Source organism: Mesoplodon densirostris, chromosome 9 (genome assembly GCF_025265405.1).
Source record: "Mesoplodon densirostris isolate mMesDen1 chromosome 9, mMesDen1 primary haplotype, whole genome shotgun sequence".
Lineage (NCBI taxonomy): Eukaryota > Metazoa > Chordata > Mammalia > Artiodactyla > Ziphiidae > Mesoplodon > Mesoplodon densirostris.
Window position 1 is genome coordinate 72,711,359 of NC_082669.1, and position 19,681 is coordinate 72,731,039.

The 19,681-nt window shown below is 40.5% G+C and overlaps 1 protein-coding gene across 2 annotated transcripts in view; it reads right to left on the bottom strand.

Annotated features, from left to right (window-relative positions):
* AOAH (acyloxyacyl hydrolase) overlaps positions 1–19,681 on the bottom strand; it is a 178,366-nt gene that overhangs the window by 138,415 nt on the left and 20,270 nt on the right. For both annotated transcript variants that reach the window (XM_060108349.1, XM_060108348.1), the window contains one exon: positions 7,200–7,266. In XM_060108349.1, the coding sequence (XP_059964332.1) occupies positions 7,200–7,266 (67 nt within the window). The remainder of the gene's footprint in view (positions 1–7,199; positions 7,267–19,681) is intronic.

The following is a 19,681-nucleotide window of genomic DNA, read 5'->3' on the forward strand; positions in this document are numbered from 1 at the left end:
TTTGGTTTATGTCTAGGTTTGAAGGGGTTAAAACAAACCTTCCATATTCATTTTCTACATGCCACCCCCAACACTCTTAAACCAAGAAGAATGAGTATAATGTGCTGCTTCAAATGATGAACAAGTCATGTGTGGGCTTTTAGTAACTTTTCCAAGTAAACTACTGACTCAAACTCAAATCAAAACAACAAAAACAAAGATTCCAGAAACATACGTTTATCTAGTAATATCTAGAGACTAATCTTGGGAGGACAGTTATAGATTCTAGAAGCTATTTTGAGGGGTTTCTTCTCAACTCACAAGATCACTTAACTGTCCCCCTTCACCTGTAGGGGTGGGTTCCTGGCAACTGTGTATATACTTCATATCTCCCGCCAGTTGATTGGTCCTCATTAGACTGCAATTCAAGTAGGACCAATCAGATTCTCTCTCAGGGAAATTTGGAATTGGTATTAAAAAGTCTGACTTCATTCTGGGCTGTTCCAAGAATAGCAGGAGCTATAGTGACTGGGGACTCTAATGTCATTTCCTGCCATGAGGACAGAGCATTTGGAAAGCTAGTCTGTAGGATGGGGGTCAGGGGGCAGAACCCAACGTGTGCAGTGAGGAAGAGACTCTGTTCCTGGTGGCTTCCCAGTCCTGTTTCTGGCTCTGTCTGAAGCCTGGATATTTTCCTGTCTTTAAGTTCCATGACATGCTTTAGGTGCCCTTGTAATAAATCTACTCTAACACCCTCCCCCTCCAACTATTACAGTGACTATCTCTACAGCTACTACAATCACTACCACCATTCTTCTCTCCCTGACCCTCCTCCTCTTCCTCTTCCTTCTACTTCACAAGCAAAGCTAAGTTGTTTCTGTTTTTTTGTGTTTTTTGACTGAATGCAATCACAGCCCACACATGGGCCAGCCCTTGAGAGCATCAGTGAGCTTGGCAAGGCTTGGCCCCGTGACCAGGGCCTGGATGTAAGTCATTAGGTCTGCTCCCTGGTTTCATTCCTGTTTCTGCTTTATTTCTCCAATAACCATTCCAGCAACCCTCCATTGGGTTGTCCACTCCTCCAAGGGAGTTTTCTACCTGGACATGCAGAATAAAAAATGAGATTTAGAGAGGTAAAACAAAAGCAAGGTGCAAACAAAACAAAATAAAACAGAAACGCATCCTGGTTTCACTTAGTGTGCATAAGTAGCACTTTTAATAGTTGCTGAACATTGAAACATCTTTAAAAGCTCTAAATAATCTTAACTTCGGACTGCCAAGCAAAAAGTGCAAGGAGGGGCCTTGAGTCTTAATTTATACCATGAACCTTCTTGCAAAAAGAACTGCCCCAATATTAATGAAAAGCCTATCAGAGAAAGAGAGTCCATCTCAGAGATCTTTAAATATTTTGATGTGATCCAGGAATGCCATTCCTGGGCATCTATCAGGAAAAGATGAAAACTCTAATTTGAAAAGACACATGCACTCCAATGTTAATAGCAACACTATTTAGAATAGCCAAGACATGGAAGCAACCTAAGTGTCTATCAACAGGTGAATGGATAAAGATGTGATATGTGTGTGTGTGTGTATACACACACACACACACACAATGGAATAAAAAAGAATTAAACAATGCCATAAAAAAGAATGAAATAATGCCATTTGCTGCAACATGATGGACCTAGAGCTTATCATACTAAGTGAAGTAAGTCAGAGAGAGAAAGACAAATGTTATATGATACCACTTATATGTGGAATCTAAAAAATAGTACAAATGGACTTATATACGAAACAGAAATAGACTCACAGACATAGAAAAGAAATTTATGGTTACAAAAGGGGAAGGGAGAGGGATAAATTAGGAATATGGGATTAACAGATACACACTACCATATATAAAACAGGTAAACAACAAGGTTTTACTGTGTAGCATAGGGAACTATATTCAATATCTTATAATAAACTATAATGGAAAATAATAAAAAAGAATATATGTATAACCAAATCACTTTGCTGTACCCCTGAAACTAAGACAATATTGTAAGTCAACTATACTTCAATTAAAAAAAGAGAAAAAAAAATTTTTTTTTTAAGAGAAAGTATTTTGATGGTCACTAGTATGTGAAAACATAGGCTGGGATCATGGCTTTCAAATTTCATTCCAGCTGAATGAGACTAACAGTGTGACTGGCTAGATGGCTTTTCAGCTTTTTGTGAGCATCTGAGTTAAGACAGGAAAGCGAGCTCATCATGAGAGTCATCTGCTTGGCCCCAGGGTTCCTTCATAGGACGTGGAGGGGAAGGTAACGTAAAGGTGACTAAGCTGTGGGACAAGCAGTTTGTGACACACAAGGTCCATTACCAAAGTAATGTCTACCAAGGGTCAGTAAATCAGGAGATGGTGGCTGTTTTCACACATCTGTTCTCAACTTAATGGTTCATTTATTTAATTGATGACTTCTGTCTTTGGGGAGATCTGGTATTTTGTGGACTCAGGAGGGTAATAAATAGAGCTCTGCTTAATCTTTTTTTTTTTCAACCTAAGGCCAATATCCCATCTGTGGCAATTCAGAACCACCAGAGCTAACACATCATATGGTGTCCAAGATCTATTCTCTTTCCCCTGCAAACAGAGCAAAATTTCAATAAGTGAACTTGAATATGGGAGTGGGGATGGGGGCCCCTCATTCAGCATGTGAGACTTGTGTTCTCTGAACTGAAAAATAGAAGAGGGGAACTGGGTATGTGGTTTCCCTCCCCAATCCTCTAAGATCAGAGCTTTATCATCAAAAGACTGGAATTGAGAAGCACTCCTTTGGACAAGAATAGAAAGTGCTGAGCCTCATACATCCAGACAAGTGTAAGACCATGACAATGTGCAAGATGCAAAGAAGTGGCAAAGTAGCATGTGTGCTCTTAATCAATCTTGGGACAGAAGGCTTAGGCTATACATAATTTGTGAAATCCTTAGGAAATCTCCAAACCCTTAATAACTATTCCCATCCAACATTGCCTTCTTTTTCCCGGAGCTGCAAATAAGACCAAAATGGTCACATTTCAATTTATATCCTTTGCTACGTTTACATGTAACAGAGTTGTACAGGAGTGAGTCATGTGGGGAGGAAGCTTCAACACATTCGGCAGAGCTAATTAACAAGTTTAATTAGGATCATGGTAGAAGGAAGTCAATGCTGATGATTGTCATCATCATAAATCAAAAGAAGGGAGGGCTTCCCTGGTGGCGCAGTGGTTGAGAGTCTGCCTGCCCATGCAGGGGACACGGGTTCGTGCCCTGGTCCAGGAAGATCCCAAATGCCGCAGAGTGGCTGGGCCCGTGAGCCATGGCCACTGAGCCTGCGCGTCTGGAGCCTGTGCTCCGCAATGGGAGAGGCCACAACAGTGAGAGGCCCGCGTACCGCAAAAAAAAAAAAAAAAAAAAGAAGGGAGCACGGTCAAGGTTAAGTTTGAACAGACAGGCAGAGTGATAGCCTATGGCAGGGAGCAAGGACAGAGCCTTTCACACAAGAAAGCTCTCAGATTTAGACCTCTGATATCACTTTCAAAGGAGAATTTATACATTAATATATAGCCACAGAGATACACTCACAGCATTGAAAGAAGATCTTCCTCATACGACTTAACACTTTTATCTCACTTCAGGACCACACTCTTTAGAGTGTACTAGGAATTTAATCATTTCTATAAATCTTGTCATTACCTTGTCAATGGCTCAGTTGTATTATTGTACTTTATATTTTTGCTATTTAAAAATATGTTAGTTACATTTAAGTTGTACCAAAATTGTTTTAAACCCTGTTTTGCATTTTTCTTCTAAACATGTTAGTAGTTTAGGCCTCTCCTGATTTCTGAAAACCCCTAAGTTTGGAATATAAGATTTTATGATTGAGAGCATAAATAGATACCATGAAGCAAGGTGAGATGAACAGAAGACCAGCATCAGCTTTGCTATGGCAAGCTCTGGCACAACAGAAGTCAAGACAAGGAAGACCGAGCACGTGGTCACTGGCTAGGCTTGGTTGCTCCCGAAGTAGCCCCGCCCTGCCTGACCCAGGTTCTTGGGCTAATGAATGCCCAAGTACTCAGGTGTCCCACTTCCTAACAAGATCCTGTGGTTCGCCTGTGGGTAGGAAATGTAATTGCTGAATAATTAGTCCATGAATCATTGAGAATTGACCTGTGAAATAATGAGGAGGGATGCCCTCTGGGTTAGGAAACACATTTAGTATTGGAAGCCTGAAATTCAGGTAAAACTAAATCATAAGGTTGTCATGTTCAGGGTCTACATCAGCCCAGAATTGCATGTGATTGATTAAAATAAGCTGTAAGAAGAGGCCACCATAGGAAGAGAAAGTGCTATCAGCAAACAACTAATATGGGTCCTGGAAAATTACACACAAACAGAACTAATAGTGGACGGAACCACAAAGGGGGATCATTTATTATATCTATCTTTCTTCAAAGGGGCTTCCCCCATACTAATGAGAATTAGTCACTTATGACTCTCAAAGGAAAAACTTTCTTCCCCTCCCCACCACCTATTCAGCCTCTTTCAGTGGCTTGCCAGGCCCATTTTTTCTCAACACCCTGTGTCCACTTATAGTTATTTGAGGTGGGGACTGTCTCTTGTACAGTCCACACCTGCAGTTATCTAGTACAGTGTCTGTCTGTCCTCTCTTTGATCCCATGCTTAACTGGCTCTTGCACTCAGCGCCCTCTAGCCAGCTACAGAAGAGCATTGGGTTTCCCAGTGAACCCAGACCACTTCCCTATTACTCCCAGCACACTTGGTAGCTAATCTCTGACATCCCTTTTGCATATCTGTGTGCACTGCCCTCTTTGGCTTCTATGACTGTTTTCCACTTACTTCTCCGGTTCCCTGATCTAGGCCCAGGAAAACCTCTCTGGCCAAGCTGATGTTTCCCCCAGAACACCTGGCTCAGACTAAGTGTGTAAACAGAATCACTGAATAGGCTAAATTGTTTTCTTTTCTTTGGTTCATCTGTAGTGATAATTTTATTTTTATAAAGAATCAATTTAACAAATGTTTACTAAAGGCTTTCTATGCTCAAGTATTGCACCAAGCCCTGGAGATACAAAGCCCCCTGCTTCCTCTCCCTCCCTCCCTCCCTTCCTTCCTTCCACATATTCAGTATTTTGCTTAAGATGAATAAATGTAGTCTTAGTTCTCAGAAGTCTTTCAATCTAGTTAGCAACTCAAAAAAGTAAATGGAGAATTAAAGTACAAACAGACATGATAAGTGCTGTTTGCAAGTGCTAGGGGTTTGCATAGGATAGGAAGAATGTGTGTGTGTGTGTGTGTGTGTGTGTGTTGGGGGTATGTATCTTAGCCTAGGGAGGGTCAGGAAAGCTTCCAGAGGAAGTGACCCTGGAGCTGAGGTCCAAAGAAGTAAGATTTGTTTGGGGTACAGGTTTTGGATGTGCCAAGCTGAGTGAACAGCTCACGCAAAGGTCCTGAGGCAAAAACCTTCTGATGTGTGGGGAGAATTACAAGTGGTTTGGAGCATGGTGTGCTGTGGAGCAGCCAGGGATGAGTGTGAAAATGTCCTCAGGGGTCAGTTCATAAAGAGCTTTGTGTAGGGGGCTAAGGAATCCTGCAAAGGGTGTGAAAATTTTATGTTGGAGATTGCCATAATTAGTTTTGCATTAAAAAGCTATCTAGCCAGCTAGAATGTGGATTATGGACTTGCAAGGCAATGGGCAATCCTGCAGGGCTGGGGTCCTATTAGGAGGCAATGGCAGTAATAGAGATATGAGCTAAGAAGAAGGGGTCCCTGCCTTCCAAAAACTCCCAGTCCAGGGCCCGTGAAAAATCATTGACCACAGTAGAGGGAGGGCAATATAAATAGAGGCAGGTGCACAGCACGATGGAACACTGATCATCCCTTGGGTCTGTATCATTTTAAGCTCCTTTTGTCTTTAGAATTCTGTAACTGCAGGCTACCCTTCTGTGGGGTTAGCTTCTCTGAGCCACTCTGCTCTGAGGCTAATATTAGGCATATAAAATAGGAACCATGTAATAATGTTCACAGTAGCACTGTTCACAAGTGCCACATGTGAACAGTGCAAAACCAGAAAACAACCCAAACACCTGTCAATGGGAGAGTGAAGAAATAGACTCTTGTAGAGACACAATGGAATATTGTGTGCAGTCAGAGTGCATGAACTACAGCAGTGACACAAATCTATGGATGAATCTTAGACATACAAATTTAAGTGGTAAGTCCCCAAAGATTATGAACAATGTGATACTCTCTTCATAAAGTAAAGAAATAACCAGAATTTTAAAATACGCTTTAAAGGAATATATAAATGAAATATATTAATAATTATTTGTTGTATTAGCATATATTATTTTTATGATTATAATTTATCATATTAATAAAAATATACATATATATATATAAAGACTATCGAAAAAGGAAACAAGAGGAAGATAAACATGGGATTTATTACTCGGGTGGAGAAAAGCTTGAGAAGGAAGAGAAGGGCAGCGTGGTCAGGGTAAGTTATTGTCAAGGACCTAGAATTTGCCTTGGGTGGTAATTTGGAAGCTAATTACAGTATTCAAAGTAACTAGGTAAATAACTAAATAAGAAATACAAGAAAGCCATGTATGAATCCTTGATGAGAAAGTGCCATGAACAGGAATATGATTTATCTGATCCAGTGCTCTGAGCTCAAAAAAGAGAAAAGAAAGAAAGGAAGCAGACAGGTAATGATAATGGTGCACACACAGGACCTTGAGGGGTGGGGCTGGAGAGAAGGCCAGGAAACCAGCAGGTGGGAAGAGAGAAGGAAAGAACCTGAGAAGCACGTGGCCTGAGAACCCAGGAGGGAGTGTAGGGCAAGCTCAGGAGAAAGGGTCAAATTCCCATGTCCAGCCACTAGGATCTTGTCATTTGTTGGCATTATTGGTGAAATGCCTTCTGAAATCCTCTTGGAGAGAAACTGAGCCAGGTTGCCACACTGTAATTCAAAGGGAGCCTTTGCCTAGGATCACAAAGGATCTGAGTCAGGTTTGAATTTTCCACTATTAACAAGAACTGGATAGATATTACGCCCTTTTACAAAAAGTACATCCAACTGGAAATGGAGCCAGCTACCTCCCCGTTTTCCTGCTTCCCCTCCCATCATGTCCCAGCAACCAAATCAGATTAATGTGCTGGCATACTCACAGTTTTATGATGTCTGGTCCAAATACGTCTACCACTAAATAGCAGGTGGTCTTCAAGAACAGTTTTTCTAAGAAAAATCAGGGGAAATAAATTATTTTTCATTATGATGAATTTAACACACGAGTTAATAATGATCTTTACTAGGAACTGAAGCTAAGTGCTTAATTTATTATTAATTCAAGTGATTAATTGTAAAGGTTTGGGAGAAATGTTACAGTTAATATACCCATGAAAATATCATTTCCACCTCAGGTTTATGTAAATGGCACTTTGTTTACTGTAGATGTTAAAGACCACTGATTTTTGATAAAAATACAGTTAAATTCTGGAGTCTCATTTTCTTTTGTACAGCAGGGAATGTCTGAATGTTGGTAAGGGTCTCATTTGTTGATGACAGAAACAGGACTTGCTTTAAAGTAAATAATCTGAAATATTGTTTTGTTAAAAATATTCTTCTCTGATGCTCATTTGGGGAAAAAAGACTTTACTTTGGCTATTTAATTTTTGCTGTTGGTATTCCAGACATAAAAGGATACTAACTGTCACAGATGTCTCTGCATTGCCGTCTACACCAGAGAACACACACACACACACACACACACACACACGCAAACCCACGGCCTAGACAACCTCCTTCTCCTGCTTCCCTGTTATGAAAATACAGGAAGGCTTTATGGATTGGTCTGTTTGGACAAGGAAACCTGTTAAATCTCTGGACCTCTTTCTCCAGTTTGTCAGCCGACTGTGGAACCCTGGTAATTCTATGGAGGGCTTTTGCATGGTTAGGACGGATGGACTGTCCTGGGGACAGATGGGAAACCCTCCCTGAGAAAAATTTTTCTTGTCATACTTACCTCAAACTGGGCTACCAGTTGCTTAGAGAATAGGCACTATTCAGGATAAATATGGGAAAACTCTCTGGTACTTCAATTTTACTCAGTGGCAAATAATGTAAATATTACTTTTATATTAAAATAGATAGTTTCATGGGACTTTTTTTTGCAATAAAGCATGAGACTTCAAACACATTATGCTTTTGAAGTAGGAACTTAAAACTAATCTCACATTAGTATTGACCTTACAGAAATAAAAACAATGATAAGGAAATACTATGACATCTGCATGGCAGCAAATGAAAGGCAAACTACCAAAACTGACTGAAGAATAAATATACAATCTTAATAGACATACAACAAGAGATTAAATTAGTAATCAAAAATGTCCCATAAAGAAAAGCCCAGGACCAGATAGCTTCACTGGTGAATTGTACCAAACGTTTTCAAAAATCATCTGAAGAGATATTCTCCAAAGAAGTTATACAAATAGCCAATAAGCACATGAAAAGATGGTCAACATCATCAGCTGTTACAGGAAATGTAAATAAAAACCACAGTGAGATACCACTTGAAACCCTCGATGATATGTGAGAATAAAAATGACAGATAAGGGTTTCCCTGGGGGGGGGGCAGTGGTTGAGAATCCACCTGCCAATGCAGGGGACACAGGTTCGAGCCCTGGTCTGGGAAGATCCCACATGCCGTGGAGCAACAAAGCCCGTGAGCCACACCTACTGAGCCCATGTGCCACAACTACTGAAGCCCGTGTGCCTAGAGCCCGTGCTATGTGACAAGAGAAGCCGCTGCAATGAGAAGCCCACGCACAACAACAAAGAGTAGCCCCCGCTCACCACAACTAGAGAAAACTCGTGTGCAGCAATTAAGATCCAACTCAGCCAAAAATAAATAAATTTATTAAAAAAAAAGAGGTGGCTACTTTTATTCAAAAAAAATGAAGGATGATAACAAGTATTGATGAGGATGTGGAGAAATTAGAATCCTCATATTCTGCTGGTGGGTGTATAAAACGGTACAGCAACTTTGGTAAACAGTCTGACAGTTCCACAAGTGGTTAAATATTGAGTTACTATATGAGCCAATAAGCCCATTCCTAGGCCCAAAAGAATTCAAATATTTATATACTCACACAAAAACTTATACATGAATGTTCATAGAGGAATTATATAAAATAGCAAAGAAGTGGAAATACCTCAACCCAAATGGCCATTAACTACTGAGTGGATGAACAGAATGGGCTATCTACACACAACAAAATATTATTCAACTATAAAGAGTAATGACTAACTTCCCGGGAAGATGGCGGAAGAGTAAGACTCGGAGATCACCTTCCTCCCCACAGATACACCAGAAATACATCTACACGTGGAACAACTCCTACAGAACACCTACTGAACGCTGGCAGAAGACCTCAGACCTCCCAAAAGGCAAGAAACTCCCCACGTACCTGGGTAGGGCAAAGCGGAGAGATTCCCGCACAGAGGATCGGTGCCGACCAGCACTCACCAGCCCGAGAGGCTTGTCTGCTCGCCCGCCAGGGCAGGCGGGGCTGGGAGCTGAGGCTCGGGCTTCGGTCGGAGCGCAGGGAGAGGACTGGGGTTGGCGGCGTGAACACAGTCTGAAGGGGCTAATGCGCCACAGCTAGCCGGGAGGGAGTCCAGGGAAAAGTCTGGACCTGCCTAAGAGGCAAGAGACTTTTTCTTCCCTCTTTGTTTCCTGGTGCGCGAGGAGAGGGGATTAAGAGCGCTGCTTAAAGGAGCCACAGAGATGGGCGCGAGCCGCGGCTAAAAGCGCGGACCCCAGAGACGGGCGGGGGACGCTGGGGCTGCTGCTGCCGCCGCCAAGAGGCCTGTGTGTGAGAACAGGTCACTGTCCGCGCCCCCCTCCCGGGGAGGCTGTGCTGCCCGCCACTGCTGGGGTCCGGGAATCCAGTGACGGCTTCCTCAGGAGAACGCACGTTGCGCCTCGGGCTGGTGCGACGTCACGCCGGCCTCTGACGCCGCAGGCTCGCCCCGCCCTCTGTGCCCCTCCCTCCCCGCGGCCTGAGTGAGCCAGAGTCCCCTAAGCGGCTGCTCCTTTAACTCCGTCCTGTCTGAGCGAAGATCACACGCCCTCCGGCGACCTACACTCAAAGGCGGGGCCAAATCCAAAGCTGAGACCCGGGAGCTGTGAGAACAAAGAAGAGAAAGGGAAATCTCTCCCAGCAGCCTCAGAAGCAGCGGATTAAAGCTCCACAATCAACTTGATGTACCCTGCATCTGTGGAATACATGAATAGACAACGAATCATCCCAAATTGAGGAGCCCTGTGGATGAAAGGTTCTTGGTGCTACAGCCAGGAGTCAGTGCTGTGCCTCTGAGGTGGGAGAGGCAACTTCAGGACACTGGTCCACAAGAGACCTCCCAGCTCCACATAATATGAAACGGCGAAAATCTCCCAGAGATCTCCATCTCAACACCAACACCCAGCTTCACTCAACGACCAGCAAGCTACAGTGCTGGACACCCTATGCCAAACAACTAGCAAGACGGGAACACAACCCCACCCATTAGCAGAGAGGCTGCCTAAAATCATAAAAAGTCCACAAACACCCCAAAACACACCACCAGACGTGAACCTGCCCACCAGAAAGACAAGATCCAGCCTCATCCACCAGAACACAGGCACTAGTCCTCTCCACCAGGAAGCCTACACAACCCACTGAACCAACCTTAGCCACTGAGGACAGACACCAAAAACAACGGGAACTACAAACCTGCAGCCTGCAAAAAGGAGACCCCAAACACAGTAGGATAAGCAAAATGAGAAGACAGAAAAACACACAGCAGGTGAAGGAGCAAGATAAAAACCCACCAGACCTAACAAATGAAGAGGAAATAGGCAGTCTACCTGAAAAAGATTTCAGAATAATGATAGTAAAGATAATCCAAAATCTTGGAAATAGAATAGACAAAATGCAAGAAACAGTTAACAAGGACCTAGAAGAAGTAAAGATGAAACAAGCAACGATGAACAACACAATAAATGAAATTAAAAGTACTCTAGATGGGATCAATAGCAGAATAACTGAGGCAGAAGAACGGATAAGTGACGTGGAAGATAAAATAGTGGAAATAAATACTGCAGATCAAAAGAAAGAAAAAAGAATGAAAAGAACTGAGAACAGTCTCAGAGACCTCTGGGACAACATTAAACGCACCAACATTCCAATTATAGGGGTTCCAGAAGAAGAAGAGAAAAAGAAAGGGGCTGAGAAAATATTTGAAGAGATTATAGTTGAAAACTTCCCTAATATGGGTAAGGAAATAGTTAATCAAGTCCAGGAGGCACAGAGAGTCCCATACAGGATGACTCCAATGAGAAATACGCCAAGACACATATTAATCAAACTGTCAAAAATTAAATACAAAGAAAACATATTAAAAGCAGCAAGGGAAAAACAACAAATAATACACAAGGGAATCCCCATAAGGTTCACAGCTGATCTTTCAGCAGAAACTCTGCAAGCCAGAAGGGACTGGCAGGATATATTTAAAGTGATGAAGGAGAAAAACCTGCAACCAAGATTACTCTACCCAGCAAGGATCTCATTCAGATTTGATGGCGAAATTAAAACGTTTACAGACAAGCAAAAGCTGAGAGAGTTTAGCACTACCAAACCAGCTTTACAACAAATGCTAAAGGAACTTGTCTAGGCAAGAAACACAACAGAAGGAAAAGACCTACAATAATGAACCCAAGCAATTAAGAAAATGGGAGTAGGACATACATATCGATAATTACCTTAAATGTAAATGGACTAAATGCTCCCACCAAAAGACACAGATTGGCTAAATGGATACAAAAACAAGACCCATATATATGCTGTCTACAAGAGACCCACCTCAGACCTAGAGACACATACAGACTGAAAGTAAGGGGATGGAAAAAGGTATTCCATGCAAATGGAAACCAAAAGAAAGCTGGAGTAGCAATTCTCATATCAGACAAAATAGACTTTAAAATAAAGACTACTAGAAGAAACAAAGAAGGACACTACATAATGATCAAGGGATCGATCCAAGAAGAAGATACAACAATTGTAAATATTTATGCACCCAACATAGGAGCACCTCAATACATAAGGCAAATACTAACAGCCATAAAAGGGGAAATTGACAGTAACACATTCATAGTAGGGGACTTTAACACCCCACTTTCACCAATGGACAGATCATCCAAAATGAAAATAAATAAGGAAACACAAGCTTTAAATGATACATTAAACAAGATGGACTTAATTGATATTTATAGGACATTCCATCCAAAAACAACAGAATACACATTTTTCTCAAGTGCTCATGGAACATTCTCCAGGATACATCATATCTTGGGTCACAAATCAAGCCTTGGTAAATTTAAGAAAATTGAAATTGTATCAAGTATCTTTTCCGACCACAACGCTATGAGACTAGATATCAATTACAGGAAAAGACCTGTAAAGAATACAAACACATGGAGGCTAAACAATACACTACTTAATAACTAAGCGATCACTGAAGAAATCAAAGAGGATATAAAAAAACCTAGAAACAAATGACAATGGAGACATGACAACCCAAAACCTATGGGATGCAGCAAAAGCAGTTCTAAGAGGGAAGTTTATAGCAATACAATCCCACCTTAAGAAACAGGAAACATCTTGAATAGACAACCTGACCTTGCACCTAAAGCAATTAGAGAAAGAAGAACAAAAACACTCCAAAGTTAGCAGAAAGAGGGAAATCAAAAAATCAGATCAGAAATACATGAAAAACAAATGAAGGAAATGATAGCAAAGATCACTAACACTAAAAGCTGGTTCTTTGAGAAGATAAACAAAATTGATAAACCATTAGCCAGACTCATCAAGAAAAAAAGGGAGAAGACTCAAATCAATAGAATTAGAAATGAAAAAGGAGAAGTAACAACTGACACTGCAGAAATACAAAAGATCATGAGAGATTAGTACAAGCAACTCTATGCCAATAAAATGGACAACCTGGAAGAAATGGACAAATTCTTAGAAAAGCACAACCTGCCAAGACTGAATCAGGAAGAAATAGAAAATATGAACAGACCAATCACAAGCACTGAAATCGAAACTGTGCCTAAAAATCTTCCAACAAACAAAAGCCCAGGACCAGATGGCTTCACAGGCAAATTCTATCAAACATTTAGAGAAGAGCTAACACCTATCCTTCTCAAACTCTTCCAAAATATAGCAGAGGGAGGAACACTCCCAAACTCATTCTACGAGGCCACCATCACCTTGACACCAAAACCAGACAAGGATGTCACAAAGAAAGAAAACCACAGGCCAATATCACTGACGAACATAGATGCAAAAATCCTCAACAAAATACTAGCAAACAGAATCCAACAGCATATTAAAAGGATCATACACCATGATCAAGTGGGGTTTATCCCAGGAATGCAAGGATTCTTCAATATATGCAAATCAATCAATGTGATACACCATATTAACAAATTGAAGGAGAAAAACCATATGATCATCTCAATTGATGCAGAGAAAGCTTTCAACAAAATTCAACACCCATTTATGATAAAAACCCTGCAGAAAGTAGGCATAGAGGGAACTTTCCTCAACATAATAAAAGCCATATATGACAAACCCACAGCCAACATCGTCCTCAATGGTGAAAAACTAAAAGCATTTCCACTGAGATCAGGAACAAGACAAGGTTGCCCACTCTCACCACTCTTATTCAACATAGTTTTGGAAGTTTTAGCCACAGCCATCAGAGAAGAAAAGGAAATAAAAGGAATCCAAATCAGAAAAGAAGAAGTAAAGCTGTCACTGTTTGCAGATGACATGATACCATACATAGAGAATCCTAAAGATGCTACCAGAAAACTACTAGAGCTAATCAATGAATTTGGTAAAGTAGCAGGATACAAACTTAATGCACAGAAATCTCTGGCATTCCTATACACTAATGATGAAAAATCTGAAAGTGAAATCAAGAAAACACTCCCCTTTACCACTGCAACAAAAAGAATGAAATATCTAGGAATAAACCTACCTAAGGAGACAAAAGACCTGTATGCAGAAAATTATAAGACACTGATGAAAGAAATTAAAGATGATACAAATAGATGGAGAGATATACCATGTTCTTGGATTGGAAGAATCAACATTGTGAAAATGACTCTACTACCCAAATCAATCTACAGATTCAATGCAATCCCTATCAAACTACCAATGACATTTTTCACAGAACTAGTACAAAAATTTCACAATTTATATGGAAACACAAAAGACCCGGAATAGCCAAAGCAATCTTGAGAACGAAAAATGGAGATGGAGGAATCAGGCTCCCTGACTTCAGACTATCCTAGAAATCTCCAGTAATCAAGACAGTATGGTACTGGCACAAAAACAGAAAGATAGATCAATGGAACAGTATAGAAAGCCCAGGGATAAACCCACGCACATATGGTCACCTTATCTTTGATAAAGGAGGCAGGAATGTACAGTGGAGAAAGGACAGCCTCTTCAATAAGTGGTCCTGGGAAAACTGGACAGGGACATGTAAAACTATGAGATTAGATCACTCCCTAACACCATACACAAAAATAAGCTCAAAATGGATTAAAGACCTAAATGTAAGGCCAGAAACTATCAAACTCTTAGAGGAAAACATAGGCAGAACACTCTATGACATAAATCACAGCAAGATCCTTTTTGACCCACCTCCTAGAGAAATGGAAATAAAGACAAAAATAAACACATGGGACCTAATGAAACTTCAAAGCTTTTGCACAGCAAAGGAAACCATAAACAAGACCAAAAGACAGCCCTCAGAATGGGAGAAAACATTTTCAAATGAAGCAACTGACAAAGGATTAATCTCCAAAATTTATAAGCAGCTCATGCAGCTCAATAACAAAAAAACAAACAACCCAATCCAAAAATGGGCAGAAGACCTAAATAGACATTTCTCCGAAGAAGATATACAGACTACCAACAAACACGTGAAAGAATGCTCAACATCATTAATCATTGGAGAAATGCAAATCAAAACAACAATGAGATATCATCTCACACCAGTCAGAATGGCCATCATCAAAAAATCTAGAAACAATAAATGCTGGAGAGGCTGTGGAAAAAAGGGAACACTCTTGCACTGTTGGTTGAATGTGAATTGGTACAACCACTATGGAGAACAGTATGGAGGTTCCTTAAAAAACTACAAATAGAACTACCATATGACCCAGCAATCCCACTACTGGGCATATACCCTGAGAAAACCATAATTCAAAAAGAGTCATGTACCAAATTGTTCATTGCAGCCCCATTTACAATAGCCCGGAGATGGAAACATCCTAAGTGTCCATCATTGGATGAATGGATAAAGAAGATGTGGCACATATATACAATGGAATATTACTTGGCCATAAAAAGAAACGAAATTGAGCTATTTGTAATGAGGTGGATAGACCTAGAGTCTGTCATACAGAGTGAAGTAAGTCAGAAAGAGAAAGACAAATACCATATGCTAACACATATATATGGAATTTAAGAAGAAAAATATGTCATGAAGTACCTAGGGGTAAGACAGGAATAAAGACACATACCTACTTGAGAATGGACTTGAGGATATGGGAAAGGGGAAGGGTAAGCTGTGACAAAGCGAAAGAGAGGCATGGACATATATACACTACCAAACATAAGGTAGATAGCTAGTGGGAAGCAGCCGCATAGCACAGGGAGATCAGCTCGGTGCTTTGTAACCACCTAGAGGGGTGGGATAGGGAGGGTGGGAGGGAGACGCAAGAGGGAGGGGATATGGGAACATATGTATATGTATAACTGATTCACTTTGTTATAAAGCAGAAATTAACACACCATTAAAAAAAAGTAATGACTTTTTGATACATGCTACAACATGGATGAAGTTAAATACATTATGCTAAGTGAAAGAAACATATTTCTACGATTCCATTTTCATGAAATGCCTAGAATAGGCAAATTCACAGAGGCATAAAGTCGATTAGTGCTTGCTTAGTGCTGGGGAGAATGGATGTTTGGGAGGTGACAGCTAAGGGGCATGGAGGTCCTTTTTGGTATAGTGAAAATGTTCTAAAATTAATGGTGTCGATGGATGCAAAACTCTGTGACTATACTAAAAACCACTGAATTATACACTTTAAATGAGTGAGTTGTATGGCATGTGAATTAAATATCAATGCAACTGTCATAAAATAAAAACAGCACCCCTTGGATGCGTCTCTTTAGGGGTGTCAAAAAAGCTCTGATGTCCCAAGTCTCAGACACCAGGGTTTCATCACCGGCTAACTGGCTTCTGACCTTGGTCAGGTTGCTTCCCCTTCTGGGTTTCAGTTTCCTCATCTGAAAAATGTAGGAGTAGGATTCAGTTCAGTTCCCTTCACTGTCTTGGAAGCTTGGAGGATTATGTAACTGACATTCAAAATTACGTGAACTTGCAAAGCACTTTGGAAATGAGTTTCCAGTATCGTTAATGTAAAACTAGTTTAGCCGAGAGCAGAGCAATTTAAAGATCGACACCAGGGTGTTCTTTGATATACTTGCAGTGCTGCCTGAAAGGCAGAGAACATTTTTCTTTTTTCTGGTAAAATAAGAGGTGTTTCCATGTGTGTGTGTGTATTTCTTATAGAATATTATTCTGCTCAAGTTGAAGTGAGTGGCAGCAATGTTCTCCTCACCCTCTGTGCAGGGCCATCTGAACAATCAGTTTTCTCAAACAGATTCTGTGATGGTTAAGAATGAGAGGCTCCTGCAGAGATGGCTAATGTGGGACAAGAGATGGGCCTCTGAGAGCTAAACTCTAGATCAACACAGAAGGGTGCAGAGACGAGAGAGGCAAAGTCTCTAGAAAAAGCCAGACAGGGCCCAGTCAGCCATGGTCCGATGGTAACCTGTTACTGCTACAACTGAAGAAAAGACTGGTACTGACAGCGTGCTAGTAACCTATCTGATGTAAAATGTATACAGTTAAACCTTGCCCATGACCAGGAAAGTACAAGAGCATTTAATTTCTACAGAATCAAAAGCACTTGGAACAGCATAGGGGAAAAAAAAGGATGGCCATTCCCAAGGGCAAAGGAAGGTTAAAAAAGGAACAATAGGTGTATCCACATATGTGGGTGTAAATAAAACCTAGAACATCCCAAGTTGTAAGTCACTTTTATGTTTATCATCGCTTCATTTCTCATAAGAAACTTTTGAGGGGGTGGTTATTTTTACCCTCATTCTATGGGAAGGAACTTTGAGGTTTAGAGAGATAAGGCTGCCCAAGAGCACAGTGGTTCAGTAAGAGATTAAAGTCTTCTACCCCAAAAGCCCAAACTATCTGTAGTATGCATTTCAACGTACCTAGGACATTTTATTTGATGCCTCTACCTCAGGTATGGCAGGTACACACTAACTACTCATTAGAAATTTGCAGAACAGTGAGGTGAACAGACCACTGAGATAGTTTTGTAGCTACGTGTTCTGGGCTGCATGTAGATTTTCAGAACCTACAGAATGTGAGGAGAGCTGCCTTCCTCATTTTAAGACGACATGAGTTTTTAGCTATCATACTCCATGGAGACAAGATTTCTGCACAGGTGACCCAAGAAACTGAAATTCTAGCAAGAATCCGAGGGCATATGAGTCTACTGACCCCTGGTGAGAATGATTCCATTAATCATTTTTCCATTAACAATTCTGAGGTCCTTCCAAGGTGTTTACTAGTGAGAGCCAGAGGCAAATCCAGTGGGTGAAACTGAAGGTCAGAAATACTTTGCACAATTCGAAAAAATTGTCTTCCCAGGCATCAGAAAGGCCCGCATGATTTACTGAGTGATTATTCTCAAGAATGTTGCTTGCATGGTTTCTCTGCTAAGGTTATGTTTTATATACTTGTTTAGCTGTGGAGATAAAAGCAGTACTACTTAAAAATAATTTTTAAAATAATAACTGTGTGTTGCTGTGCATATTTTGACTTCCCCTCTCTTCCATTCTCACCAGACAGAAGGTAATACTGGGTGCAGGCAGTCACTGTGGACCAGGCCTATTATGTTTTCTAGAAGGAGAAATCTTTAGCTAAGGGTCAGACTATCTTTGTCACCCTATACAATTCACGTGACCTTTCTGTGCATTCTTTCTTATCCACAAAATGGAAACAGTAACGCCAAGCCTGCCCTTATGTCTGTCAGGTGAAAGAGCCTTTAATCCGAACTGAGAACTTTATTTCTATCTAGAGGTGAATATTAATTAATAAAATGAAAATAACTCCAAATAGCCTTATTAATCCTTTGAAATTCCTCCAATTAAAAGGTAACCCTCCACTGAAAAACTGAAATACCAACTTTCCTTCCCTTGGCAAAGTGCTAGCTTCTGTTTTACCAGCATCTGACTTTTCAACCTCTCATTTTACCTCAGCAGACTAAAATTTTCTATTATGAGTCAAAAGGAACCAAAGTGGAACCTTGAACACCAGCAATCTTGGTTCATGTTGTTTTCTATTTTGCTGGTACATTGGGACAGGATCATCTGAGAAATAAGATTTTTACTCAGCCTTTCATCTTTGAACAACACAACTTTGCTTAAAAAGAGAAAATCAAACTCAAGGTAAAAATGGTGATATCTGTCAGTGTGGTCTACTACACAGAAATGACAACAATCAAAACAAGTCTTAATGATGATTATGACTTTTTAATTTTTCTTCCTTTTTATAAAATGGTAATAACATTCTTCTTTCTCTAATTCAAAGATGTGAAAATATAAAGTAAGATTTGTAATAGATTTTGAATGTCCAATAAAAATGGGGATGGATAAATAAAATATGGGACATTTATATGGTGAAGGACTATAGAATAATTAAGAGGCTTGACCTAAGTCTATATATGTCTTGACACATATAGATCTCAAAAACATAATAGTGAGTGAAAAGCAGAAGTTGCAGAGTTGTATATACAGTAAACATTGATGTGAAACTACAGTCCCCACAAGGGAGGATTCTGGAAAGATGATGGTGGAGGCAGCAGAGTTTTGGAATTTAACTGAATCTCTACAAAAAAAAATAAAATAAAATAGAACTTCTAGATAGGAAAACCAAAACGCCATGGACGATACTTACAACAAAACTAGATATCTCCACGAGCCCCAGAATACAATTAAGGCAACGATAAACCACTCACAATCATGAGACTTAAGGGTTATCAACATCAGTGTGGGAGAAAGTAAAGGAAAGCAAAGGGATGAATAGCAGAATCTCCACAATAGCCCACAGGTATTGATGACAAAGTATGGTGGGCCAATGAAGAACATCAGCTGAAACTGGGAGGGGTTTTGCCCACTGCAGTAGCAGATGAGTGCAAAGGACTCAAGGGATTTGAGTGGTCAGGCATTTACAAATTCTAGAAATGATCTACCAGACCTCCCTTCCAGGACAGGGTCCACACTGAGGGGAAACTAGTGGGTTTGGAATCAAAACTGAGTTGGATAGAAGCAAAGTAAAGAGAAAATCCAGGTAAAAGTGTGCAGAGGGACAGAATCAGAAAATTTCAAAATGAAAGCAGCCATGTGTTTATTTACTTACTTTTTAACACTACACA